The 27,331-nt window shown below is 45.2% G+C and overlaps 1 protein-coding gene across 1 annotated transcript in view; it reads right to left on the bottom strand.

The window, feature by feature from the left end:
- Dpp6 (dipeptidyl peptidase like 6) overlaps positions 1-27,331 on the bottom strand; it is a 434,651-nt gene that overhangs the window by 314,050 nt on the left and 93,270 nt on the right. The window contains exon 2 of the mRNA XM_050119955.1: positions 18,064-18,178. Coding sequence (XP_049975912.1) covers positions 18,064-18,178 — 115 coding nt within the window. The remainder of the gene's footprint in view (positions 1-18,063; positions 18,179-27,331) is intronic.

Below are 27,331 nucleotides of genomic sequence, written 5' to 3'. Positions count from 1 at the left end.
GCCCAGATATAGACAACAAAAGAACATTCACACTAGGAAGGCTACAAGGCAAGAACTGCCAGCAGGTTTGGTATTCTGAGGACACGGCTTATTGCCAAGGCAGACAGCACGTGCGGAAGCAGCTCGAGATGGAGGGAGAAAGATCATCTCAGTATGTTCAGAAGCTCTGTTAGGTGATGTTCTCTTATGGGCTTCCTCTTCCAAATCTGGGGCAAGAGTCTGTAGTATCTACAGTCCAAGAATGAATAAATCTTCACATCAGAAATTCTAACACCTACCTCGTTCAGTATCACCTCTCCCTTGTCCTCCATGCCAGGCTGCTGAAGCTCTGCCTGGGTCCCGTAGCCACTCAGACACCCTCCACAGCTCTTGCTGGCTTCTACGTCTTTGAGCATATCTGCCTGACTCCTTCAGTCCTGGCTCCCTAATTTTGTTGCTTTTCAGTGTGCCCAATGGCCTTTTCACACAGCTCTAAGTTCTTAAATGTAAATCAGTATATTTTAATTCCTACAATTCCCACCTAGCTTTTCCAAGATCACTGGTTCCTCCCCCTTATCTTCTTCCTTCTCTAATCACATCTACAGATTTAAAAAAAAAATTAAACTAAAATGATGTTTCCCATTTCCCCTGGGATTTGAATTCCTTGACCTTCTTCCGTTGGGTGAAGCTGGTATTCCCTTATACTGGGGCCCAGCTTCTAGCACACAGGAGTCCTCGGTTGCGGGAGACTCCTGACTGCATGGCCTTAGGAATGATGCTGACGTTTTGGACACAGTTTCTGGATCACGGCTCGTGAGTAGCTCTCATGTGGCCTGCTGCCCAAACAGGTGATAATATTCACAGTGAACCCAGCTTTTGGACAGGGAACTCCCCAAATGCCAGCCTCTCCTAGTCACTGGTATTCTCGCCCTCTGTTATGTATGTGTGTCTGGGTTCTGTGGGTTTCTGCCTGGCCTGGTGCTTCCTTCAAGGATACCATTCCATCCCAGCTGTGCGAGGAGCTTGTGCTGCTGCTTCATAGGGCAGCCATGCATCAGAGTGTGTCCCTCTAGAACTTCTCTATGCCTGTAGTCAAGATGGGGAAGCCTACATACCTAGCTTCCCTCTTAAGCTGGTAGTCAGCCTCAAGCTGGGGCCAAGAGAAGTAGCTAGGAGCTTTGAGACTTGGGATGTCTCCTCATGGGAATTCATGTCTCACTGAAAAGTAATTTTCTCTCAACCTTTAGCTTGATCCTAGATAAGTATATGGTTCCTCTAATCAACCTGCCATATGGGTTACCAGGTCTCCCATGGTCTAGGGGGATGCAGACATGAAGGTTTAGTACTAAGGTGAGTTTCTCAGCCCCACCCCTTTTTCTAAGAGTTTTTGGACACTGATGCTGTTAAACAAGACAAGGTTGGGAACATCTTCTCTAGTAGGGACTTTAAAACATGAAATAATTCCCACATCCCTAGGACTTGCTAAGCACTGGTATCTGCAGCATGTACTCTGTGGGGTCTCATCCCCTCCTGACCATTTTGGGTGGGGACAGTGTTCCCCAGAGTCTGCCTGTGATGTTCTGTTATTGTGGACAGTGGAGGCCACTACCGCACAATCTTCAAGGATCAATGGCACCGTGCCTGTTATGATCCCCTTAGAATATGGCAGAAAAGCCACTGCAGGGAAGGAGACTGGAGCCATTGAGATGTCATGTGACTTCTCCAAAGCTGTGCAGCAGGCAGATAGCACAGCCCAAGTACTCAGTTTCCAAACCCAAAGGAGACAAAGGCTGGAGAAGGTAGAGCCACAGAGGCAGTGGGACTCACACACTGAGGCCCAGTCAAATGGATTCTCTTACATAGAAGAATGGCCTTCCAAATACTTCAGAACAGAGGGAACAGATGTGGCTGCTCATATCTGCAACACCAGCTCAGCCAGGAAGGCTGTAAGTTCAAAGCTAGCCTTAGATTTATACAAAAACCTGTCTCAAAAATCAAACAAAAGAGAAGAAAAAGAAGAAGGGGAAGAAAAGGGGAGAGGAAGGGGAGGGAGGCTGAAAAAGAGGAAGGAGATGGGAGGGTAAAGGGGAAGAAGAAAGAGATAGAAGAGGACAAGGAAGCTGCCTATTTACCCTCAGGTGCTCTGATGGCCTCACTCAATGAGCCAGCACAACCTGTTCCATGGAGGCCTGGCCTAACACACGTGGCTTGGCACAAAGGAAAGGGCTCAGTGAGAGCCCAGGGTACCTGCTTGGCTCTGCCAGTGTGTGTCTGCCTGAGTACCTACCCCAGGCTCTGCTGGTGTGTTTCTGCCTATGCATGCTGCACCGGGTTCTGTCATGAGATGGAAGCAGCGCTCGCTCCCCAATTAGACTCTATTTAAAGTACAAACACCCACCCAGGGACACCTACCTCAGACACTGCTCATCCCCTCTTGTCCTTACCATAAGGAGAGAATATTTGCAATATGCAATGAAACCCCAGACAGGAAGAGCTCGACAAAGTGCAATGTGAACCTGGGGCTTCCAGCCTCTTTCCCGGATAGTGTCCAGCCAACGTGGACTGTTCATTTTATACCAGCTCTACTCAGAACCAAGAAGGTGGCATCTCATACCTACACAGAAGCCCTGCAGACAGAAGGGCTACAACTGCTATCCAGGGGCACTCTCTCCTACCACACACTGAAACTGATGCCAAAACATAATAAGTGTATTTTTCTGCAGAATTGCTCTGAATATAAAACTAAGTAACTATGGTTAATCAAGAATGACACTGAGACACCTCACCTCATGTGAGTGGCAGCAGAGGGGCTATAGGAAAACCTGCCCTCAGCACTCTGTAGGATGTTTCTTTTTAGCTGGATCATAATGGCCACACCATCTTTTCTTCTACAAAGAGTTAGCATTGAATCCATTGCTACCTCCAAACTTTTATTCTGTATGAGCCTGGCTCTTTTCCTGTTTCTTTTAAAGAGAGGGACAATGACTTCATCTTTTCTGAGACCTCACACATTGAAGATGCCCAACTGACGTCTCTGGAATGTAGAAAGCTTTGTTTTTCCAACCCACCCCATTGCTTTTGCTTATTTCATTTCAATAACTCCCAGGGTTGCTGCAATATATTTTTATGGTTATATCCACAGTTTATAAAATCCAACAATGATAATTTATCCTAAAAGTTTTTTCCCTAGAAGTTCACATCTTCAAAGTCGCCCATGAAAACTAACAGCACAGCAGCAGAACTAGACACACTGTACTTTTTAATTGAAATACTAGTAACTAAGCCTTCAGGTTTTTTATTGTTTCTTTTTTATTGAGCTATATATTTTTCTCCACTCCCCTTCCTTCCTTTCTCCTCACCTTCAACTCTCTCCCATGCTCCCAATTTACTCAGGAGATCTTTTTCTAATTCCCATGTACATTAGATCCATGTATGTCTCTCTTAGGGTCCTCTTTGTTGTCTAGGTTCTCTGGGATTGTGAATTATAGGCTCATTTTTCTTTGATTTATGTCTAAAAGCCACTTATGAGTGAGTACATATGATATGTATCTTCCTGGATCTGGATTACCTCACTCAATTTGATGTTTTCTAAATCTATCCATCCACAAATTTCAAGATGTCATTATTTTTTTCTGCTGTGTAATATTCCATTGTGTAAATATTTTCGAGGAGCATTTAGGTTGTTCCCAGGTTCTGGCTATGACAAATAATGCTGCTATGAACATAGTTGAGCACATGTCCTTGTGATATGATTGAGCATCCTTTGGGTGTATACCCAAAGGTGGTATGGCTGGGTCTTGAGGTAGGTTGTTTCCTAATTTTCTGAGAAACTGCCACATTGAAATCCAAAGCCTAAGCCTTCAGTTTTATTATGCATCTCACAAAACAAAGAAAGTCTCGTTTATTGTTTACAAAGTTTCTGAATTTGATACATCAAAAGTATCCAAACCCTCCCTCTTCAGACCCTTCAATCCACTTTCCTACATATTTAAAACAAATTCAAACTTTAGAATCTATTTATTGACCTTTGTCTTTTAATGACTTACATCTACTTAGTACCCATGACTTCATTTTACCACACACAGGTAGGCTATATGTGTGTATATGTGCACTATTTACCTCTTTATTGAAATACATATTAATTAGGAAGTGTAGCCAGAAGGTGGTGGCACATGCTTTTAATCCCAGCACTCGAGAGGCAGAGGCAGGCGGATCTCTGTGAGTTCAAGGCCAGCCTGGCCTACAGAGTGAGTTCCACAGAGGCTCCAAAAACTACATAGAGACACCTTGTCTCAAAATAAAAGCAAAAGAAAAAATGATTATATTTAAAAGTAAAATAAATCCACATGCCGGTTCACTCTGCCAAGTCTCTGTTTAGTGGGTCCAATACAGTCTCAGAGTTGTGGAATCATAATAATAAATTAAAACTGGTTTTGATGCCTTTAAAAGAAACTTAAAATCATCAAAAGGCATCATGCTGCCATGTTTACCTATACTGCAGTGTACACCATTGTGTTTCACTTCTCTCTCTCTCTCTCTCTCTCTCTCTCTCTCTCTCTTTCTCTCTCCCTCTGTGTGTGGTGCACGCACGCACGCACGTGCCCATGTATGTGCATGCAGGGGCCAGAAGCTGATGCCAGATGTCTTTCTTTTTTATATATAATTTATTTTTATTTTATGTTCATTGGTATTTTGCCTACATGTGTAAGGGTGTTAGTAGTCCTGGATCTGGAGTTACAGACAGGTGTGAGCTGCCATGTGGATCCTGGGAATTGAACTTGGTTCCTCTGGAAGAGCAGTCAGAGCTCTTAACTGCTGAGCTATCTCTGCAGCCCCAGATGTTTCTTTATTGTTTTCTTTCTCTTATTTTTGAGGCAGGATCTCGCTTACAGAACCTGGGTACCGTTATTTGGGCCAGGCTGTCTGACTAGTAACCTCCAGAGTCCTTCTCTTCCTTTCCACTTGCCTAGCACTGGAGGTACTAGGGGTTCAGATTCAATCCCTTATGCCTGGGCAGCAAGAACTTCAACCATAGAGAGCCCCCCCCCAGCTCCCCCATTCCTTCTTCATGGGTGGATGCTATTTCACATCTAATGCTGATCTGCTTACTGGCTATGTTTATATCTTCTTTGGAGGAAAGTCTCCCCTTCTTCAGATTTTAAAACATGCAAAATTAAGAGATTTGCCCTTGAGAGGCAAGAAGCTGCACGTACATCAGAAAGATCAAGAGGTCAGGGTGTTCGCCCCACAGAAGGCTTTGTGAAGAGCCCGTGTGTGACCTTGCATCTTCCCAGCCATCTCCACAGAACCAGACAGAGATGGTGGTGCCTACAAAAGCTCTGCGGGGGGCCTCCTGTGCAGAGAACTGGAGCCTCTGGGCACACATGGAAGACTCAGAGCTCCTTAAGAACTGACTTTGTACAGAAACTTTAGAGCTGGGACTCAAAGGAACAGGGAGTCTGACATGAAGGAAGGCTGCCGAGTACCTAGCATCCGAGCTGAATCAGACTGATGAACCATTCAGCTGTAAGTGCTTCTGAACTGGTACCTTCTGTAATAGAGGAGGAGGGCAGGGGGCAGCAAGAAGAAGGCCAGAATCTCACTTCTGATAATGTTTCTTCAAACAAACTGAGAAATTTCTAGGACTAATGACTGTCTTTACCCCTGCCTGGCCTCTCTCTCTCGACTGTTTATGTGTATAAACACATTTGTGTAGAAGCATGCGGAGACTAGAGGGCAACCTTGCATATCATCCTCAAGAACACCATCCATTTTTCTTTGCAATAGGCTCTCTTTGAGCTCGAGAGATGGCTCAGCAGTTAAGATTAATGTTAAGAATCTATCTGAGTTTGGTTCCCAGCATCCAAGTTGCATAGCTCACAGTAACCTGTAACCCTAGCTTCAAGGAATGTGATTCCCTTCCTCAGGCTTCCGTGGGCAGCTACACATATGAGCATTTGACTATACACACATATATAAATAGAAATAAAAGGAAAGGCAAACTTTAAAAATAGAATAGGTGCTCTCACCGACCTGGGCCTCCCAGATCAGGGCTGGTTAGCAAGGTCCTCCTGCTTCTGCCTCCCAAGTTGAGGGATTATAAGAGTATGTCACCCAACTCGGCCTTTTCATGAGGGATCTGGGACCCAAACTCAAGTCCTTACAGGATGTAGCAGCTAGCCCTTAGAGTTAGAGTGGGTGCCAACCTTTAAAGGTGAGAAAGCAGACTGTGTTAGTGCCTAAGGCCATCACAGACACCCAAGCCAACTGACTTTCTGGAATGGTGTCCCATCCATAATTTGTTTGTTGGGGCCCTAAACATTGAGGTGACTGTATTTTTAGATAGAGGCAGATTTTGAGTATATCTTTCTATGTGCAGTCTCCTGTCAATCTCTCTTGAGAGAGAGAGAGAGAGAGAGAGAGAGAGAGAGAGAGAGAGAGAGAGAGAGAGAGAGTTAGCTGCCATCATCAAGGCAAAGGGAAATACCACCAGAGAACAACCTCAGTTGCACCTTGAACTTGAAATTTCTCCCTCCAGTACTATAAAAAAAATCCCATTATTCATTGCCCATGAGTTGGTGGCATATTGTTAGATTATCCTGATCTGAACAACAAGTTGCTGTCTCCAATTTTCTGATGACCAGCACACGAAAGCACAACGTCTGCCACAGATGATGGATGATGTCCCCTTCCTAGCTTGCTTAACACTCCATCAGCACACCCCCGGAAGCACTAATAGTGTCTAATCTCCCAGTCTTATACAAACAACCCCACAAGAGCTGCAAAAACACAGATTGCTTAGGGATCCAGGTCCAAGGAAGGAGAAGCTAATTGTAGCTCTTGGTGTATCTGAGGAAATCAGACTATATTAGACTCTAGTGCTTGACAGCAAATTGTTTAGTGACACTCTATAACTTTTCTTTCCGTAGTTGCAGCCACCCTTCCAGAGTCTACAAGGGAAATGTGAGAATACAAAATTTATTCGGTGTGTTATTGTGGTGATTTGAATGAAAATGGTCCCATAGGCTCATGGAGACTAACACTATCAGGAGGTGTGGCCTTGTTGGAGTAGGTGTGGCCTTGCTGAAAGATGTGTCATTGCGGGTGGCCTCTGAGTTCTGAGAACTCAAGCCTGCCTAGTGGCTCACTGTCTCTTCTTGCTACCTATGGGACCAGACATAGAACTCTAAGCTCCTTCTTCCCCCCCACACACATGTCTTCCTCATGCCATCATGCTTCTTGCCATGATGATAAAGGACTAAACCTCTGAGCTGTAAGCCAGCTTTAATGAAATGTTTTCCTTTATGGGTTGTCCTGGTCATGGCATCTCTTCACAGCAACATAAACCCTAATGAACATAGTTATTAGTATTTTCTATTTAATAAACAATCTTGTTACCATTTCACTGGAGATTTCACTAAAAGAAAGAAGAGATTTGAAATCTTTTCCATAGCAGAGAGAAAGACTAGGAGGCAGGGCATGGATAGTGGAATGTGTTCCCATGGTGGATTGGGTTTTCAGACACTAGAGCTACCCAAGACACAAGGGATTCATGGAAGATGGGAGGGCATAGAATGTATATATAAAACCATTCTGGCATTTTGTCATGAAACAAACGAATAAAGGTTTCAATTAATGTCACGGAGTAAAGAAAAGGAAGACAATGTCAATGAGGTGACTGATTTCCAGTCCATGAACATCAAGTGAACATTGAAGCCAGAAACACTGAAAACGGTAAAAATCTTGGAGCAGGATTTAACGATAGGAGAAACAGATTGTGGTGCTTTCTGTTAATTCATTTACTTTTCTGCTGGTTGTTTTTAATTTATACCTATTATTAACAACAGTAAACATTGATAAAACCATGTGATGGTTACTCTCAATTGTCAAATTGACAGAATTTAGAATCACCATGGAAACAAGCCTGGAAATGTCTGGGAGTTTCTAGATTAGATGAGACCCACTCTAAATGTGGGTGGCATTACCAATGGCTGCTGTCCTAGACTGAACAAAGAGGGAAAGGTGCGCTGAGGACCAGCATGCATCTCTTTCTGCTTCCTGACCTCATGCCTCATGCTTCTGCCCCATGCCTTCCCAACCATGTCTATCTTAATTTGCTTTAGTCATGTGCTTTGTAGCAGCAATGACAGAAGTAAATACCACAGTTATTCTGTGGCCACAGAGTGTATTCTCACCTAAATGTAGACCCTTAACTGCCATGTGTCTAAATGACCCTTCAAACCAAGTCAGCCAACTGAAGCTTTCTAATGACAACGCATATGGCAGAGCACCCCAGGTGTGCAGGAAGCCCAGCAGAGGAGGGGTGGGTGGTCAACTCTTCAGCAGGAGTAACAAGGATAGAGCCACTAACTCAGACCCCTGTGCCACACAGCCTTTGTTCTAGAACGTATCATCTGTTCTATGGAAAGTGTTTTAAATCTGAATCTTGCTGACTCCATTGACTGATTTCTATCTAACTGCCATCTCTGTTAATTTGATTCAGACTGTGCATGAAACATATGTCTGTTGAATGTATATCAAGAAAGTAGAAACAGAAATGAAAAGTCAGTATGGGAGATGCCTTGTCTTTTCCCATGAAATCTGAAAAAAAAAGCACCTTAACCTGAACACATTTCTATTCTTTTCTCAAAGGCAAAGATGAATAGGAACCAAAGTCCCAGTCAAAAAGAATGCTTTGGCCGGGCGGTGGTGGTGGCGCACACCTTTAATCCCAGCACTCGGGAGACAGAGGCAGGCAGATCTCTGTGAGTTCAAGGCCAGCCTGGTCTACAAGAGCTAGTTCCAGGACAGGAACCAAAAGCTATGGAGAAAACCTGTCTCGAAGATCAAAAAAAAAAAAAAAAAAAAAAGAGTGCTCCAGAGGCCAAGGAAGGCACCCAGGGCTTGATTTCTGTGGCAGTGGAAGGGAGGCATGGGCAGGTTGGCTCAGTTCTCATCTTGAGTGCACAGCTCTCTCTAGCTGTGACTTCTCAAACCGCAGAGCGGGCATTCATGTCACCCTGAAATAGGTATCCTACAGTGACCATGTCAAAGCACCGTAGCCTAATGTTGGTTGTGGTAGTGGTGGCTACCACAAGCAGAACACTATTTTCTCACAGTGTTGAGGACAGAGGAGGCCGTCTCACTGAACCATATCAGCCAACAATGCTGCATCCTTGGAGCTCTGAAGAAGCATTTGCTCTGGTCTTCAGCCTCCTGTCAGAGAGCCTGGACCCAGTGAAGCATCAGGCCTGCTCTTGCCTCCTGAGGACCTGTCAACTCTGTCTGTCATTTGCTTAGAATCTGTGTGATGACGCAGGATAACCCCTTCTCAAGATGCCTCCAATAGCCACAAAAGACCCTCCCTTCTTGGCCATAGAACATTCCCGTGTCAGGAGTTCGAATGTAAGATCTTTGTGAAGACACTGTCTAGTCCACCATATGCACCCTTTCAGGTTTCTTTTCGATTTACTACTAGCCAAAACTTTAGAAGTCCCTCTGCATATACAGTAAAAATTCCTTTACTGAACTCAGAAGGGTATGAAGAATCTGGGCACATGGTTCGCAGAGATTGCTTAGAAGGTGAGAGCACTTGGTTTTCTTGCAGAGGATCCAGCACCTACATGGTGGCTCACAATCACCTGTAACTTCAACTCCAGGGGATGGTTGATAACCTCTTCTGACTTCTGCAGGCATTGCATGCACACAATCAGGCACGCATACATCGACATACAATTAAACAAACACATTTAAAAATGAAACAAGTGGGAAAGAGACTGGTAAGTCTGAATTCTATACTCGATGAGCTGACAAATTCTGGTGATTTTTTTTTTTTTTAACCACAAGGTTCCTTCAGAGAGGCCCAGTGCTTGTGGAATATGAATCCATGATGTGAGAAAGTGCAAGTGCACGCTTGATGCTTGCAGATGCCACAGCTGCTGGGTCCAGTGGGGTCTCAGGCAGTAAGGAGCTCTGCATCTGAAGATGTCAGTGCCCACTTCAGCCTGGAGCATCCTCTGGTCTCTGACCTGCCTGGCTCACTGTGATCCATTTCTCTTCAATTTCATTAGATAAACATCTCTATGTTTCCGACTCTGAACTGGTACTGACCTAGACTCCTAAACGCTTGCCTTGGTGACTGTCCTGCCAGGCTGCTCACTAAGTGATGGAGGAAGGTCATTGGTTAATTAAATAAAGAAACTGCTTGCCCTGATAGGTTAGAACATAGGTGGGTGGAGTAAACAGAACAAAATGCTGGGAGGAAGAGGAAGTGAGCTCAGAGACGCCATGCCCCCCTCTCCCGGGCAGACTCCACAGCTCTGCTCTCTGGAGAGAGGCCATGCTCCCCTCTCCCGGGCAGATGCATGTGATGAAGCAAGCCGCCAGGTCAGACATGCTGAATCTTTCCCGGTAAGACCAGTGCTACACAGTTTATTAGAGATGGGTTGATCCGGATATCAGAATTAGCCAGTAAGGGCTAGAGCTAATGGGCCAAGCAGTATTTAAAAGAATACAGTTTGTGTGTTGTTATTTCAGGACATAAGCTAGCTGGCGGCCGGGGTGCCAGGGACGCAGCCCCGCCGCTCCTATTACTACAACGAAGCCATCACCCAAGATATCAGGCAGTGTCCTGGAGTGCATCGTCCTGGATATGTGCCGCACCAGTTTATAATTTTCCAATATGCTCTCTTGGTGACAAGCTCCAGAGAAAACAGGGAGGACCACAGTAAGATTTACGCCTCCCTACTGGTGATGCATCTTTAAAATTGGAGCATAAAGGAGCAAGGCCTGAAAAATGTACTTTACAAATAAACACACTGTTGTGCTTGCCTTGGCTGGTGGCCTTAATGCACACACATGAATATTAAGGATGTATTGTCATCTTTAAGGAAAATGGGCATTTAGGGCAAGGGTCCCATAAATAAGCAAGCTACACTAGACATTTCTTTTAGAGTTAACGAGGAGAAGTCAAGAGAGAGACACAAGGATGCGCCCAAGGACCAACTGCATATTTGCCAGTCTGCAACTCACTTTAAGATTAGTGGCTGCATAAACCAACCCTTCCAACAGAACTCCTTCAGGTCCTCTTCAACTGCAAGAGTCCTTTGAATGTACTGTTCAGGTTCAAGGTTTGCAGACTGCAGACTTTGGGTAGTTAAAATCTAGGGGTCCCCCTAGTGTGGTGGACATGGAGGACTGCCTTCTGGGAAGCCACTGCCTCTCACTCCACAGACCTAGTTTCCCAGAAGCTGCCACAGCCATGATTTCTGGGAGACAAAGTTTCACCAGATGATTCACCTCTGGGCTAGTCCCAGGGACATAGCTTCTTCAGTGATGGCGAAAGTGGGTGTCCCTCCTCAGCTCCCTGTGTGGGTCCTATAACACGTGAGGCTGCTCTAGCCTTTCAACCAATGAGCTGAGGACGGCGGTGGAATTGGGTGGAGATGAGCTGTCTGGGGCTGACCTGCACCACCAAATTAGACAAGGACTTGCTTTGTGGAGCAATACAGACACCTTCAAATAGACAACGTTAGTACTCGTTCTGGTACTCCATGCCTACATATTTTTGTTAATGGATATTCATGATGGCAGATTGTTGGGAGCTGGGCTGATCCAAGGCTCTCCCTGAGGCCCTTATATATGGAGGAAAAAAAAAAACAGTTCCATCTGTAAAACCGGGAATATGCTTGGCAGAACAAGTGATGGCCTGGGTCAGGGCTTTGCGAGAGGTGCAGCATTGGCCTCTGAGAAACAAACTCAACCCCTTAAAGGGCTGTGGCTATCAGTCCCAAGGCCTCTGTGTGCTCCATCTGCAGCACTCTTGAGCTACGCTGTGCTCCTTTTGTGCGGCATTGCTTGATTAGCCTCCTGCTGAGTTTGCCCATCGTATGATACTTTCCTACTGACTCTCCCATTTTTCCTCTAAAAACTGTATATAAGACGCTCTACTTTGTAACAAACTTGCTTGACATAAGGCATACCTTGTGCAAGGCCCCCTAACACTAAATTCACTATCTCCTTTTTTTGTGATCCCCCGGTTCTTCCCATCAATGCCCTGTTCCTGAAGAATGACCTCCTAGTCCAGGCTAGCAGGTGGTCTAAGATATTCATAAACACCCAGGGTAGGTTTGTGTCTACCCTTCTTTTTCCTTCCCAGGAACAGGATGACATCAAGTACTTATCAGATTCTGAAAATGGTTGTGATGGAGACCTCTATACAGACAGTGGGAGGAATCAGAGTCCAATCTCAGTGCTCAAGCCTGGTGTCCATGTCCCTCCCTTTCTGTTACCACAGCCTCCCTTCATCAGCCTTTCCATCTGACTGACCTCTCACTGTGGCCCCCATCTTCCAAGCCAAGCTGTCTCTGAACAGCATACATACTAGTGACGGTTCAGGGTGACCTCCAGGGCTTCCTCCTATCTCCAATGGGTACAACCTTTTCTCAATGGCAGAGATGAACAAGAATGTAACAGCTCAGATAAGACAACTGCATTTAATTGAACCGTGGTGGCATCTGAGCACAAGTAATCTACACATTATATTTCTACTACCAAATCCTAGTTGGTCTTTACTTCTGAGTGTGGCCTGGCCTTGAAGCTAGTCTTCAGGGTGATCTCAAAGTCAGTGGTTTTCTCACTATACTTCTTTGGAGTGTGCTTAGTGCTTCTCACTGCCCAGCTCTGGTCAGATGTCCATTCAAGACAAAATCTGAAATATTCTAATGCAACTAAGACCCCATCCTGTCTCCAGACCTCTTACAGTGCAGATCACTGCAGTCAGTCTCATCAGAATGCAGAAATTGCAGATACCCTGAATGGTACACACCAGGCAACAGTGTGACCTATTAGAGACAGACAGTTATGGTAGTTAATAGCAGAAAATTAAAAGGGTAACTTTAAATCTATTATTCAGAAGAGAAATTTAGAAAAGAGCATGGCTCAACAAGGGAGAAATGCATGACAACCAGAAAGGTCATGTTCCCTTCAAGACCCTTCCGAGAGACATAGATAGTGAGTAATTGGTGACTACCGGCCCGCACCACAAAGCAAGGTACTTTGCCTGCAGTAATTGCCAAGCAAGTTTCCCAGAGTCCCCTGCCCCAGAGCACACCCTTCCACCAGACCCTGCTTGCGGAGTTGGAACTGGGGTTCTTTCTTTCTTTCTTTCTTTCTTTCTTTCTTTCTTTCTTTCTTTCTTTCTTTCTTTCTTTCTTTCTTTTCCTTCCTTCCTTCTTTCTTTTCTTTTCTTTTCTTTTCTTTTCTTTTCTTTTCTTTTCTTTTCTTTTCTTTTTCAAGCACTGCAAAAATGGTCTCAAACAAAACAAAGCAAATGAGTCCAGAACTGAGAGTGGGGTGAGCATATTCTAGATGCTGAGTTTCTAGGACACAATGTCAGAATCTGTGAGTTCTTGGAAAACATTCGCTTTGAAAGTTTTCTTGAGCCAATCAACATGAAGGCAATGCTTGGGTTGTGTCAGGGAAAAGCTATGGGGTTGTGCCCAAAGCTGCTTGCTTGTAACCACATGGTATGGCTGTTCTTTTGAGGACTCTGCACTGTAGCCCTCTTCCCTCTTGTACCCTGAGTTCAACCCTACCCTGCTTTATGGCTTATTTTTCTTAATGATAGCAACACTTGGGACCCCTTGCCTCCTGCTTCTAACTCAAAGGGGAACTCACATATTTATACGTTCTGCATTTGCTCGATGTTAGCACAGCGGTTGCAGCTCCCAATGGAATTATTAATGTTAGAAGGAGGGCAAGCTTAGCTCTTGGGCTCCCGTGAGGATATTCTGTATCCAAGGGGATCTGGGGACACTTCAGAGCAGTACAGGCTGGACACCTGGCACAATTTTCAGTGTCAAAACAAAGCTGCTTCTTTGCTCTGGGAACACAGAAATGGAATGTGAATGCCAGGAGGGCCCTGCATGGTTTCTGTGCTGAGCGTTCAGCCTGCCTGGTCCTCTCAAGTCCCGGACACATAGCTCCCCAGCAGCACAACCTACAGAAGCAGACACTACCATGGATGTCTCCAGAACCAGAGGGCTAGACAAGGCTCAACCATATGCTTATTTCAATGGAAGAGTAAAGGAAACATCCTTTCAAAGTCTTCTTGGGATATGGAAACTCATGCAAGGCTTCAGTTTCCTTCTTTCTATAGCATCTTTTTCTCTGACAGCTGGTGTCACCCTCTGACAGAACCTTTGCAGTGATTGTGTTCTCTGCTGGGGTTAGAGGGGGCTGTGACTGTGTTCTCTGCTGGAGTTAGAGGGGCCCCTGTTCTATGGTTGCTCCTATGCTATGGAAGTGATGTAAAGCTCAGGGTTAGCTGTCAGGATGGTTCCAGGAGCCACTTTACAGGTCTGGGGCTATTTATTGCCATGTACTATGGCCCTGTTGCCACCAGCTGCCTCCATTCACCACATCCCACTCTTGAGTAATGCTCATAAGAGTCCTTGATCCTGGGGGAGGTGGACTTGGCAAAACTTCACATCGGGCAGGAGAATCTCTGAAAACCATTTCCCCATTCTAAGTCTTGAGGAAGTGTGACATGATCATGGGATCAAAGCTGTGGAAGTCACTTCTCACCAAAGCACATCTCTGCTCAAGGGAAAGCAAAGGCCCCGTGCTCCCCACATCCAGAGAGCGCCCCAGTTCCTTCGTGTTCATTATGACTCTGCAGTTGCTCTTGTCCCTGCTGCACCTGCTCAGCCACGACACTCACGAGGGTCTGTATTCCCTAATCTGTCCACAGGCCTTTCCACACCCCTCATCCAGATTCCAGTCTCCCAATCAATGTTCTGTGCTATACAAGTGGATGTGATGCCTTATGTCCTCCACCTCTGGTTCCAGGTCGCTCAGGATGGGATGAGGCTCTCTCCTGCAGGACTGCTGTGGAAGCCTCCTCAACACTGGGAGGAAAGAATGGCATTCCACAGAGAAAGGAGCATAATACATGTTCTTTTAAAAATAACTACCAATCATTTCTAATTGAGAGTTCTTGGCTCTGGGAAGGTAGCTTGACAAAACTTCAGATGACAAGGGAAGACCCCCTTGCTCCCTGAGTCTGTCTTCAAGCAAGCTTTCACAGCACACAATAGTTTGCCATGGTGGTTCAAATGAGAACGTCTCCATAGGATCATATGTTTAAACACACGGTCCTTGGTTAGTGGCTCTGTTTGGGAGGGCTTAGGAGGAAGAAGTGTGCCACTAAGGGTAGGCTTTAAGACCTTAAAGACTCTGGTCATTCCTCCTTTGCTCTCTCTGTTCTGTGCTTCTCAGCATCCTTCTCCAGCCACCTGGCGACTGTCTCTGCCCTGACATTATGAGCACTGGCCCTCAGGAACCATAAGCCACAATAAACTCTTCCTTCTCTCATTTGCTTTACATGGTGTTTACCACAGCAAGAAGAGAACTGAGAGGAAAGTAGCAAAGCTCACCACCATAACGCCTATTTCGCATTCTTATAGCAACGTGAGGAGATCAAAGCAATAGTAAGAATAAGCATTTAGGAGGCAAACCTCATAATTTTAAAACAGCTGTGCTACGGGCATACCTGCAGACACACAGATCAGTGCATTTGAACAGAGGGTTCTGCACTAACCCCACATAGCTATAAGGGGGCTAGGACTACACAGGGGATGGAGCAGTTGACAAACAATGCTGTTTCAACTGCATATTCTCACACCAGAAATGAGGTCAGATCTACTACACAAAATTTACTCAGTGTGGATCAAGGATCTAAATACAAAAACTAAAACAGTTAAAATTCTTTGAAGGGTAATAGGAATTAATCTCTGTAGCCATGGACTAAAAACACTTCCTTCACTATGACCCTTACACATAAATAACCAAAGAGGTTTATGTTTTTGTCAAACTTAAAGTCTTTTGTGTATTAACAGATATTATCAAAGGCCATGGAACATTGCATCAATGGTTGAGAGTCTGTGTTGTCCTCCCAGAGGCCTGGACATTAGTTCCCAGTGCCACTTCTGGACTTTGAAAGCACCTATACATACAAGCCCAAACCTACACACAGACATACAGACACACCACAAATAAATAAAATTGAAAATAAAATACAATTTAGAAAAAGATACTAATGTTGTAATAGGAGCGGCAGGGCTGCGTCCCCAGCACCCCAGCCGCCTGCTAGCTCATGCCCGAAATAACAACACACAAATTGTATTCTTTTATACACTGCTTGCCCATTATATCTAGCCTCTTCTTGGCTAACTCTCGCACCTGGAGTAGCCCATTTCTAATAATGTGTATAAGCACCCCAAGGTGTGCTTACCGGGAAGATTCTAGCCTACATCCATCCTGGGTGGGAGCTTCATTGTGTGTGTCTGGGAGAGCGAAGCATGGCCTCTGCTCCAGAGAGCAGAGCTGTCTCTTCTGTCTGAGGAGTCTTACCTCACTTCCTCTTCCTCCTGTTTACTCCTCCCACCTATGTTTTAACCTATCAGGGCAAGCAGTTTCTTTATTTAATTAACCAATGAAATCAACAGATTGATATATGACACTCCTACATCATACTAAGACAGTGAGGGCCTGTGAGATAGTGTGGCAGGGACAGGCACCCATTCCCTAGCCTGGAGATTGCACTCAATTACTGGGACACAAAAGGACAAACAGATATCGCACACAGTGGCCTCTGACTCTGCTCACGCTCCGTGGCACTGACACGCTCCGGTTGTCTATAAGATCTGTGGGTTTGCATGTTGTTTTGTGAATACAGGTACATTTCACTGAGCTTTGTACGTTGACTTAATACTCCCGAATTAGGATAAATCCCACTTGGCCATGGCATGTAATATCTTTTTAAGATTTTATTATTTATTTATTTATTTATTTATTTATTTATTTATTTATTTATGCGTGTGTGTGCATGTGTGTGTGGGGCACCTGAGTAAAACACCTATGGAGGTCAGAAGAGGGCATCAGAGCCCCTGCAGCTGGAGTTACGAGTGGCTGTGTGCCACTTCATGTGGGGACTGAGAGCTGAACTTGGTGCTCTGTGACCTCGGCAGCAGAGCCACCATCCAGACCCCTGTCCTGTCTTTACATGTTACCGTGTTAGGTCTGCTACTAGCTTTCTGTGTTATCTGTCCTCACAAGGGACACTGGTCTGCAGTTTTTATTGTTCCCTGGCAGTGTCTACCACTTTTTAACAAAGATAACAATTTTATTTCACTTACAACTTGGTCTAATGGTTTAACCACTTGCCTGCATTTTGTACCTATCTTTTGTCCCCCACATTGCAGTATCCAGCCACTTTCCCACCTTGACGGCTAACACACATGCAGAGAACTGGGACGCTGCTGATCTTGCTCCTGTGCATGAGCATCTAACGTGAGGATGATAATGGTGTAAGCAGTGTATGCTGCTCTCTGGCCCCTGTGTTGTTCCACGACCCCTTCTGCATGGCTATCTTACGAGCAAAGGCTCCCTTTTTTACCACTCTGGGAGGCCCAGCCCACACCCCACTTTATTCACAAATGTGGAGGTAAAAAAAACTAAAGTAAAGTAAACTAAAGTTAAAGGCCTTTCTGTTTGTAAGGCTCCCAAGCATTTCTGTCTCAGCTACTGCACAGACCATGCAGGTGAACTTGATGCTCTCAGGGCACTGCTATGGATTCTAGTATGTCTTCTCTTACCAGAGAGAATTTTGTCCCCGGATCCATCAGTATTAAAATCCATCAGTGTTATTTAATAAGAAATTTGCCCTTGGCTCACAATCATCATGTATTGCTTGAACATTTTCTTAATTCAGCCTTTTTCTAACACCCAGGAATACCATGGGATATATTAAATTATTTCTAATGCCACTAATTTCAAGATGAACAAACAACAGCAAATTTTTAATCTATGCCATTTTTATCTAGTCAACAACTATATAAAAATTTAAAGCACAGAAATGGGTTTGTTTTCACTTAAAATGAACGATATCTTTCTACAATGGTATAATGAGAGCTAGAACCTGGTAAGAATAAACCGTGCAGCCAACAGCCACTTAGGAAATATCCCACAGTAAGACTGCCCACTTTCAAATGTTTGTGAGTGGATTTCTGGAAGCGTCCGTACCTGGTGTCAGCAGGATGACGGAGGTGACGATCAGGGAGCAGATGACCAGGATGACGAGCAGTGCGATTGCAATCCCTTTCCAGTTTCTCTGTGGAGGGTTACTCCCCACCAGCTCCTACAACAACCACAGCAAGAGAGAACCCAGTGAGCAGGACAGTGGGGACAGGCCAAGTCAGCCGCTGCTGCCACTTCACTCAGGACACAGGGCAGCGGCAGAAACCTCTGCCAACATCAGACTGCCACGAGCTGCTCCCCAGCCCTGCTGCCTGCAGCACCCCAGGACCTGCTCTGCCCCTCCTCGTGTCAGGGGAGACTGTCTCCACAAGGAATCTGACATGGTGCCATGTTTAGAAGAATGCCACCCTCACAAAATACCCCGATGAGCTAGACTACCGCACAGGCTGGCCTGGAGGCTCCCTTTGTCAAAGCCCCATGGAGTCTCCATGGAATCTTACTCAAGCATGATGAACAGGGCCAGTCCCAGGTCTTCTCTTCTCCTGTCCTTTCTTTATGTCCACACCGCTAGCTTTGACCAGTAGCTACCAAGCTTGAATATTTAGTTAGCACATACTGTGTGCCACTTATCATGAGACTCGCATTCTGTCTCTGGCTTTGTAAGCAAGCTGCAGAGTTCCTCAGGTCTCAGGCCCCTGGGTCTCTCACCTAGCAGATTCTCTCAGCACCCTCCATGGTACAATACAACATGTATGTTTTTGCAAGGGTACAGGGTGGGAAGGACATCTGGAGATATCACTAAAGGAGGTGAGTAGATGGACAAATCTAGGAACTCAACATACTTATGGCTTAAGGAGACTAAACTTCATTTCCCTTCAGATTAGGGTGGTCATGTAATTTATGATCCTCACTGGGATTCCTTGAAAAACAAATGGGGCATTATTAATATCTAATAGTAAGTACTGCTAGAACAGTTAAATAGTAATAATTATTGTTAATTACACAGAAAAATCTATACAGAAACAAAAGACATATGACCTCAGTGCAGTTATACACATCATCAATCTGAGAATAATGCCTTTTATAATGTCAATCATTTCAGCTGATGTTAACTAAGCCAAGATGAAGTAGGGTAGACAGGATCTCTAAGTAGATGCAGCATATAAATACATCTTCATTTCAAATTCATCTCCACAACTGAATGTTCATTAAAAAATCACAAACCAATATAACAGACAACACTTGGTTAGCCATGTGCCTTTTCTGGCCTAGGCATACCCACAATATGATATCAAGTCATGGCTGTAGCTTAAGAGGACGGCAGGAGATTTAGCTATTGCTTTGCTATTCATCACCATCACTGCTAAATAACACAGGAACATCTCCTGCACAACAATAAGAGGAGAAAGGGAAGAGCTTTCACTGCACTTAAGTTCCAACACGGGAAGCTGTGGCTTTAGATGTTGCAGGGAGAATGGGGCAGCTTCCAGCACTTGGAGATCAGCATTTATCGACCTGCAGACAGCTATGAATGCTGACACCCACATATAACATGCTTGCTTCACGCGATGAACAGAAAGCTAAAGGGACAGCAGGATAACACTCAGGAGAAGTGAAAGGAGATGAACTCCCAGCTAACAAAGGCATCTCTGCAGCAGAAGCCTGAGGTATTGGGGGCTGAGATACAGGAGATGGCAGGTGGCAGGTGTACAGCAGGAGCCGCACTGTTGGCATGGGTATAACTTGTTGGTCATGATGGGACAGTGGGTGGTTCCACGTTTTATTTTTTGTTGCTGAAAGCAGAGGGGTCAACCAGATGGCCCTCTCACCAGGGAGTAGTGAGTACATTCAACCCTCTCCCTTACGATAATCCATCTTTCAACTTCCTTATCAGGCACTTTTTAGAAGTATGCAGAGACGTATAAGATTCATGTTCCCCCAAACAGAAAAAAATAAAAGCCAAACAAAACCAAAACAACAACAAAAAAGCAAACCAAGATTAGGCAACTAATAATGGTAAACATTTGCAGAGGAGATGCATATGCCAGCAGCTCTTGCTGTAGGGCTGATTCTGGCCCAATCCAGCAGGCAACCCCTCCCGTCCAGGCTCTCCCCTCCTTAGCACTGTGTGTCTCACAGGTACTACTGTGTGGCTTTGCTAGATGCGAGTGTGATGGATGTAGCCATGAAGTACCAGTGAAGGCTAGATGCAGGGGAACAAGTCTAAGGCACTCCAAGTGAACAACCAATTCAGGGAGATTGGTGTGTGCATGTATGCATGCGTGTGTGCGTGCGTGCGTGTGGTGTGTGTGTGTGTGTGTGTGTGTGTGTGTGTGTATGAAAACATAGTCCTACCCTCTGAAAAACCTCTGTTGATCAAACAGACTTTCTTTAGGTTAGCTGGCCCAACTTTGGAAGACTGGCAATTCATCTCAGGGAAAGAAGAGGGGTAGGTACTTTCCAGGACCAACAGGCATTGCTCTCAAGGACTTTCCTCCCCTCCCTCTATTCACTTCCTTCTACCTTGCTTGCTCTAGCTTGTTTTCTGTTTCTGTGGGGGGAAAAAAACTTTGCCTAAGTGCAATTTAAGGGAAGGAAGGGTTTATTTGGTCTACACTTGCACGTCATAGTCTCCCGTTGAGGAAAGTTAGGGCAGGAACTCAAGCAAGATCTTGAAGGAGAACCCTGGAGGGGCACTGCTTGGGGCCTGCTCGGGTCCATGTTCAGTGAGCTTTCTTACACAGTTCGGGACCACCTGCTCGGGGAATGGAGCTGCACACTGAGGACTGAACCCTCCTATACCTGGTAACCACAAAGATACTTTCTCACAGACATGCCCATGGGCCAATTTGATCTTTTCAAGCTCTCAATTGAGACTTCCTTTCCAAATGACCCTAAGCTAAGTTGACAGTCAATGCTGCTTTCCCTACCAGACTCTCCTGGGGCTTTCTGGGTTGTCTGGGCTCCACTCACCCTTTCTCACATCTAGTTAGAAACTTCTCAACTTGACTGCTTCATCTAATGTGATTTCAGAGGACTGAGTGAGATCCGGGCACCTTATCTACCCTCAGCCAGTCAAATCTCCCCCACTCCCACCTAAACCTGGTTTACAGCCCAGCAAAGCTGTGATCAGAGGTGAGTTGTGACTCTATTGACCTTTCTAAAGAAAAATAGAGGCAGGAAAATTATGGACTCCCATAATTCTTAACATTTCCTTTCGGTCTCTTCCCCCTACATGTTCAACCAGAGCTCAAATTAGTTCAGGTTGCACTGCTACCACTGGTTGTGCCTGGTCTGTTCTCTGAAGAATCAACCCCAAGCTCGATCTAGGGATGCAGTTCAGTGCCTTGCCCAGCCGTCATCAGAGAAGCTTCCTCCTGTAGCAGGGAACAAATACAGAGACCCATGGCCAGACACTATGCAGAGAGTGAGAGACCTTAGAACACTCAGCCCTAAATGGGGTGTCTCTGGCAAATCCCTCCCCTCAGGGTTCAGGGAACCCCGTGGAGGAGGAGCAGAGTGTAAGGGCCAGAGAGGATGGAGAATACCAAGAGAACAAGGCCCTCTAAATCAACAAGATCATCATATACACAAACTCACAGCTACTGAAGCAGCATACACAGAGACCGCCCAGGTCTGCACCAGGTCCTCTATGGACATTTAGGGCTTCCAGTTTAGTGTTTTTATGGGATTCCTGAGTATATGAACAAGTGGCTCTGTGATGTTTGTGCCTTTTTGCCTTGCCCAACTCCAATGTGTTAGTTTTTGTTTTATCTTATTAAATTTTATTATTAGCCCTTAGAAGCCTGGTTGTTTTCAATGGGAGACAGAAGGGTGTGGATCTGGATAGGAAGGGTGGTGAGGAGGAACTGGGAGGAGTAATGGAAGAGAAAACAATAAACAGGATATTATGTGAGGAAAAAAATCTATTTTCAATTAAAGAAAAAGAAGGAAAAAGAATGAACCCCAGCCCGTTTTTCTTCCCTCTGGAGCTCAGCCTGGCATGGATCCATGTTGATGCAAGGCTTTAAGGACAACAGACTGTGCCCTAGACCCTGACAAACAACAGCCTGCATCCACAGAGTCTCAGAAGGAAATCCACATCACAACACATCCCCTTGCAAAGCATGGGTGTGGAAGTCAGTGGCAGCACTTAAAGCCCAGCAATACAGGCTCCTCCATCAGGTGTGGCAGCCATGTCTCAGCTAATGGCTATTTTCTCCTCAAACACTAAGGCCCGCAGGCCAATGTGAGATGAGTTTCTGTGCTGGGAATTTTTGACAAGTTCAATATGCGAGTTCTCAATGTCAAAAGTCCCCACAGGTTGTCAAAACTAACTTTTTAAGTTAGTAAGAGCTGAGGCTCATCAGCCACTCAAGGACAGGAGTTAAAATCATTTGAGGTCAGATTTATATGAGGGACCAACACCAGATACCATGGTCCAGGATGGAATCGCTGTCCTGAGAAAAGTACCCTCTAGTTAGCTATGCATGGTGGTTAATACTTATAATCCCAGCACTTGAGGAGCTGAGGCAGAAGGATAATCACAAGTTCAAGGTCAGTCTGGGCTACAGAGTGAGATCTCATCTAAAAGTCAGAGAGGGGAGAAAAGAAAGAGGAAGAGGAGGAGGCCAAGGAAGAGAGAGGGAGGGAGGCAGGGAGGAGAACATCACCTCTAGAATAATTCTGCCTCCCTCCTTTTGCCTGTGGGTCCCAGAGCACCATCCTGCCCTGCAAACCAGCTCCTTCCCTTCTCAGTCCTGGACAAGTCTTTTCTGGCTTCATCTGCCAGGGAATCTGAAGCATGGCATTAACATATTACAATCCTCCGTGAGATGGGAAGGTGAGTGGGGGAGAGTCTAGGATTGGCTTCCACTGTATCTAGAGATTCAGAAGGAAAGAAAAGGAGCCTCTGGGATAGCAAAGCGAAGAATGAGGCTGAGAGAAAGGATAGGCAGCGGTCAGAGCGAAAGCTGAGAGCAAACCAGGTTCCCTGCCTTTCTATTCCAGGATTCTGTTTTATTCCCAAGGGAGTGACTTCTTTCCCTCAGAATGAACAATTTTATAGTTGTCCTTTCTGAAATGGTTTCTGTTCTTTTCCACTTGAATTAGGCAAAATGCTACAGTAAGCCAGTGTCTACAAGTGGGAGAGGCAGTCTGTTCTAGGGACAAGCTCCCACAGAGGTTGCCCAATCCCAGGTTATCCGCCCTGGACACATTAGAGAAAGGCTAAATGGACTCAGTAGGTTGTACACATGTACACACACATGCATGTGCACAGGCACGTGCACACACACACACTACTTGATTTGATTTGATTTGATTTGATTTAACTGGGTTTCAGCAAATTGAACAGAGAAGCTGAAAAAGCTATAGGTGGAGAGGCCAGCAGATGCTCTGTGGAAGCCCCACTGGGAAACGCCACATTTGCGAAGCACATACTCCCAGTCTACAGGCACCTACTGACCAAGCCTCCTCTCAGAAGCTTGATGAGAGATGCAATTGCTCACTTGGCTGAGAATTGTTTTATAGTTTATTTTATTTTATTTTTTAAGAGAGGGTCTCTCTACATAGCCCTGGCTGTCCTGGAGCTCCCTATGTTGATCAGGTTGGCTTTGAACTCACAGAGATCTGCCTCTGCCTCCAAAGTGCTGGGATTAAAGGTGCACACCACCATGCCTGGCTATTGGCTTGGACTATTCAACTAACTAATTTGCAAATGTTTAAAAGCCATATTCTTTAAAAAAGACCAGTCCAGCTGTGGTGGTTTGAAAGAAAATGATCCCCAAAAGGAGTGGCACTCTTAGGAGGCGTGGCCTTGTGGAGTAGATGTGGCTCCTCCCCAACCTTCCCCTTGTACCCTTCTTCCCCCAGGAGTCCTCTTTTCAATGCATGCCACACATGCTGGCTGCTTTTCTGCTGCTTGGATGCTGGCAGACCAACAGCTGGTTGCTGTGGGTATGCTTAGATGCCTTCCCCACCAACCGTAGGTGAATCATTGCACTTTCTTCTTGGTAAATTGGTACCCGAAGTCAGAAAGGTCCCGGAAGCAGCTGGATCTCCTTTGTGTCATGTTTTCCCAGCCCTGGGATTGGACTTTGCTTTGGCTCAGGGAAGTGCCCATGATGGTAATACACGCGACAGAAAGGATAGCAGGACTCAGGAGGGTCTGAGGTTGCTAAAACACCACCTAATTTTTTTCTGGAAAGAATGACTGCCTAGAGCAGGTATGTTAGGGTTTCTATTGTGAAGAAACACCATGACCATGGCAACTCTTTTAAAGGAAAACATTTATTTGAGGTAGTGGCTTACAGTGTAATTATATCTGCTGTCTTAATCTCTACCATGCAACCTAAATTCTTCAGATAGTCTTTAAATCCTGGTTCTGGGATTTGAATGATGACATCTTGGTGGAGCTGGGGGAGAGTACTGTTGGTTTGTCTAAGGTATTCAAAGTAAACCAGCAATCCAAGAGCCACCCACTGCTGCATGCACAGGCTGGGTGAGCCTAGCAAATAGAACTTCAAGTGAAATAATCGGGTTCTAAGGAATATGTCCACGAATGACTATTCCATTAATATAAAAGCTCAGGCTGGGCAAAACCTACAGGTCAACTGAATCAGTGAAGATAAAAAAGGGACACATTTTCCAAGCAGGGGACACATGGTGCAGTGGGCATATACTTGGTACTGGGTGTGGCTGGACACAGCGACCAGGTAAAACATCAGGCAACAAAGCCCTAGGAGCAGCCTTGGACTATGCCAGCTTCACAGATACTCCCTTGCTTTCTTTTTCACCTAAATCTCAATGGAAACCTGGTAGAGGATTTCTTCAGTCAGATTCAGTAACTTCTGGAGTTAGACATCAGCTAGTGATTCACTATTTTCTAAATTGATATCAAAAAGAGATATGCTAAACAGGTTGGAGTTTTTCCCAGGCCGTAGTGTGGGAAATACTAGGCCAGTGTGGAATCAGAGCTTTAATGTCCAATATGTTCACAGGGCAATGATGTAAATGACCGGAAGGAAGTCAACAACACAAACCTGAGTGCAGGATTTGCCACTGCATGCCTTTGTTCCACTGTCTGGGTGTGTTTCTCCTAATATTTATTCTCTGTAAAAAGCTTGGCCATAAATTTCTTTTATGAATCACAGACCATTTACTGTAAGTGGAAGGTTGCAACAAATATTAAAATCAATGATGCGTCTATCTTGGGTGGAAAATTGGCCTTCTGACCACTGCATTTCCCTATTTGGGAATAAATGGCCACAAGATGACAAGAATAAATCTTAATGGCATTTAGTAACTGGCATATGTCTATCACTAATCACTTGGGAACCCGTAGGATACCTGGTTCCATTTCTCTTTTATTGACACATTGACTTCATCTTTCTCATTGGTGGCTTTGATCCTGGTGCTAAAACACAACACAGATAATAACTGGATGCAAGATAGACCTAGGTGAGCAAGACCACATTAGTGATGTTGGCCTCACACAGGCGATAAGGTGGCTGCACACAGTTCCTGAGGGGAACTTGGGGACAAGCCTGGGTTTTGATGTGCAGAAACACACCAGGAGTTGGCATTGTTTCTATCAGTTATTCCTCTCCTTCCTCTCTCTCCTCTGTCTGCTGCTGCTGTTTCTCCACATGGCTCCCAGCTTACTCTGCATCAACACCATGAAGTCCATGTACACTCAACTTTTCCCTGTCTGCTCTAGCTATGGCCACAAAAGTGACATCAACAAAGCAGTTTCAGAGTATAGGCTTGGGCCAGGGAAGCCATGAAGCTTAGAGAGCTCAAAACCATTCATTCTGTTTTATGGGATGGGCCTTTCTGCAGGTCAGAGGGCAGGAGCACTTTGCCTAGAAGTAGATGATGCAAATGACCTGCTGAGTGTCAGGCTGTGGCACAGGCCAGCAGCTCAGGACAGAGAAGAAAGGAGGAAATGGGAGAAGAATGAGAAACACAAGAAACAGGAGCATGAGACCCAGGAGAAGACAGCAAAGATGGGGAGTATTTAAAAAGGAATGTGGGGAAAGGTGGAAGAAAGAGAGGAGGGAAGAAAGGGGTAGGTTACTGTAGCCCTTTTTAAAAGCAACTATTTACATCATGCATTTTCGAATATTTATACCTGAAACAAGGAAAAATTCCACAAGTTAAGAAACCAAATTAAAGTTCTCTGGAAGCTGCATGTGTCAGGATTATTTCTCAAGCTAACTCCAGACCGCTCTTGTTTATTTCAGCTCTCTCAGCCCAGCCAAAAGTTCTGTTTTGTTTTTGTTTTAATGACCCAATGTCTTTACTCAGCTTTAGCAAGTCTGAGGACACCTTTCTGGCTCCTGTGAGTAAATTGGCTTTTTAAGAATCAAACGCAGCTTAAGATATTTTAGGGGAGATTTGAGGCCTGAGCATCAACACAGCACACACAACACGAAAGGGAAAGCCGGTATCCCTGTGGAACAGATTAAAGGAACTTGCTAGAGAGGAAAGTGGGACAAGCAGAGATTGTTTTGTTAGAGATTTGGACCTATAAGAAAAATGTTGTGGTAATTAGTGTACTTATCTGGATCCAGGTGGAACCTAATTAATGCTTTCATGTATAGCATCTTTGGATAATCTGAATGTTTTTGGACAAGAGAAATAATAATTCCATATTCCCTAGGACAGAAAGGAACCAGTGGATATGTCCAGATATGGGATCCGAAAAGTCTCACATACTTTTCAACATGATGCTGTGGAAATACCGTTAGAACTGCTGGATGTCCATGTGAGATAGACGCCTAGGCTCTCCGAGGCTGGCTGAAGAGGGGTCCTTGGGCTGTCGCTGGTCACACAGGATGATACTTAAAAATGCCGCATATGAGCCACTGTCACCAGTAGTGGCACAAACCTCCATTGCCTGGTACTTCCCAAATTCAGAAAAGTAAGAGTGTGTGATGGTGAGCTTCCAACAGTAAAACTCACCGCTACAGCAGTTAGAACAGTTTGGAAACTTCTCTGTGCAGAAACAAGATTCTGACTGGCAGCTGAGGGCACCAGTGCCAAGTCAAGCTCTTGTCTGGCTTCATAGGGCTACAGCCCCAGAACACCCTTCCCCAGAAAACCCTTCCTGGGGATACTCTCCCCCAGGGCACCCTACCATAGGCCACCCTTCCATGGGCTACTCTTCTGTGGGACACCCTTCCTGGGAATACTTTTTTCCAAGGCACCCTACCCAGGACACCCACAGGACACCCTCCCATGGGTCACACAGAATAATGGATCTCTCAGCAATAATCAGAGAAGCTTCCTTCTTTAGTAGATGGTGACT

The sequence above is a fragment of the Alexandromys fortis genome, unplaced genomic scaffold, assembly GCF_014885135.2.
Source record: "Alexandromys fortis isolate MF-2015 unplaced genomic scaffold, M_Fortis_MF-2015_v1.1 scaffold_177, whole genome shotgun sequence".
Classification (NCBI taxonomy): Eukaryota; Metazoa; Chordata; class Mammalia; order Rodentia; family Cricetidae; genus Alexandromys; species Alexandromys fortis.
The sequence above is the reverse complement of the archived record's forward strand: the minus strand, read 5'-3'. Positions and strand labels throughout refer to the sequence as shown.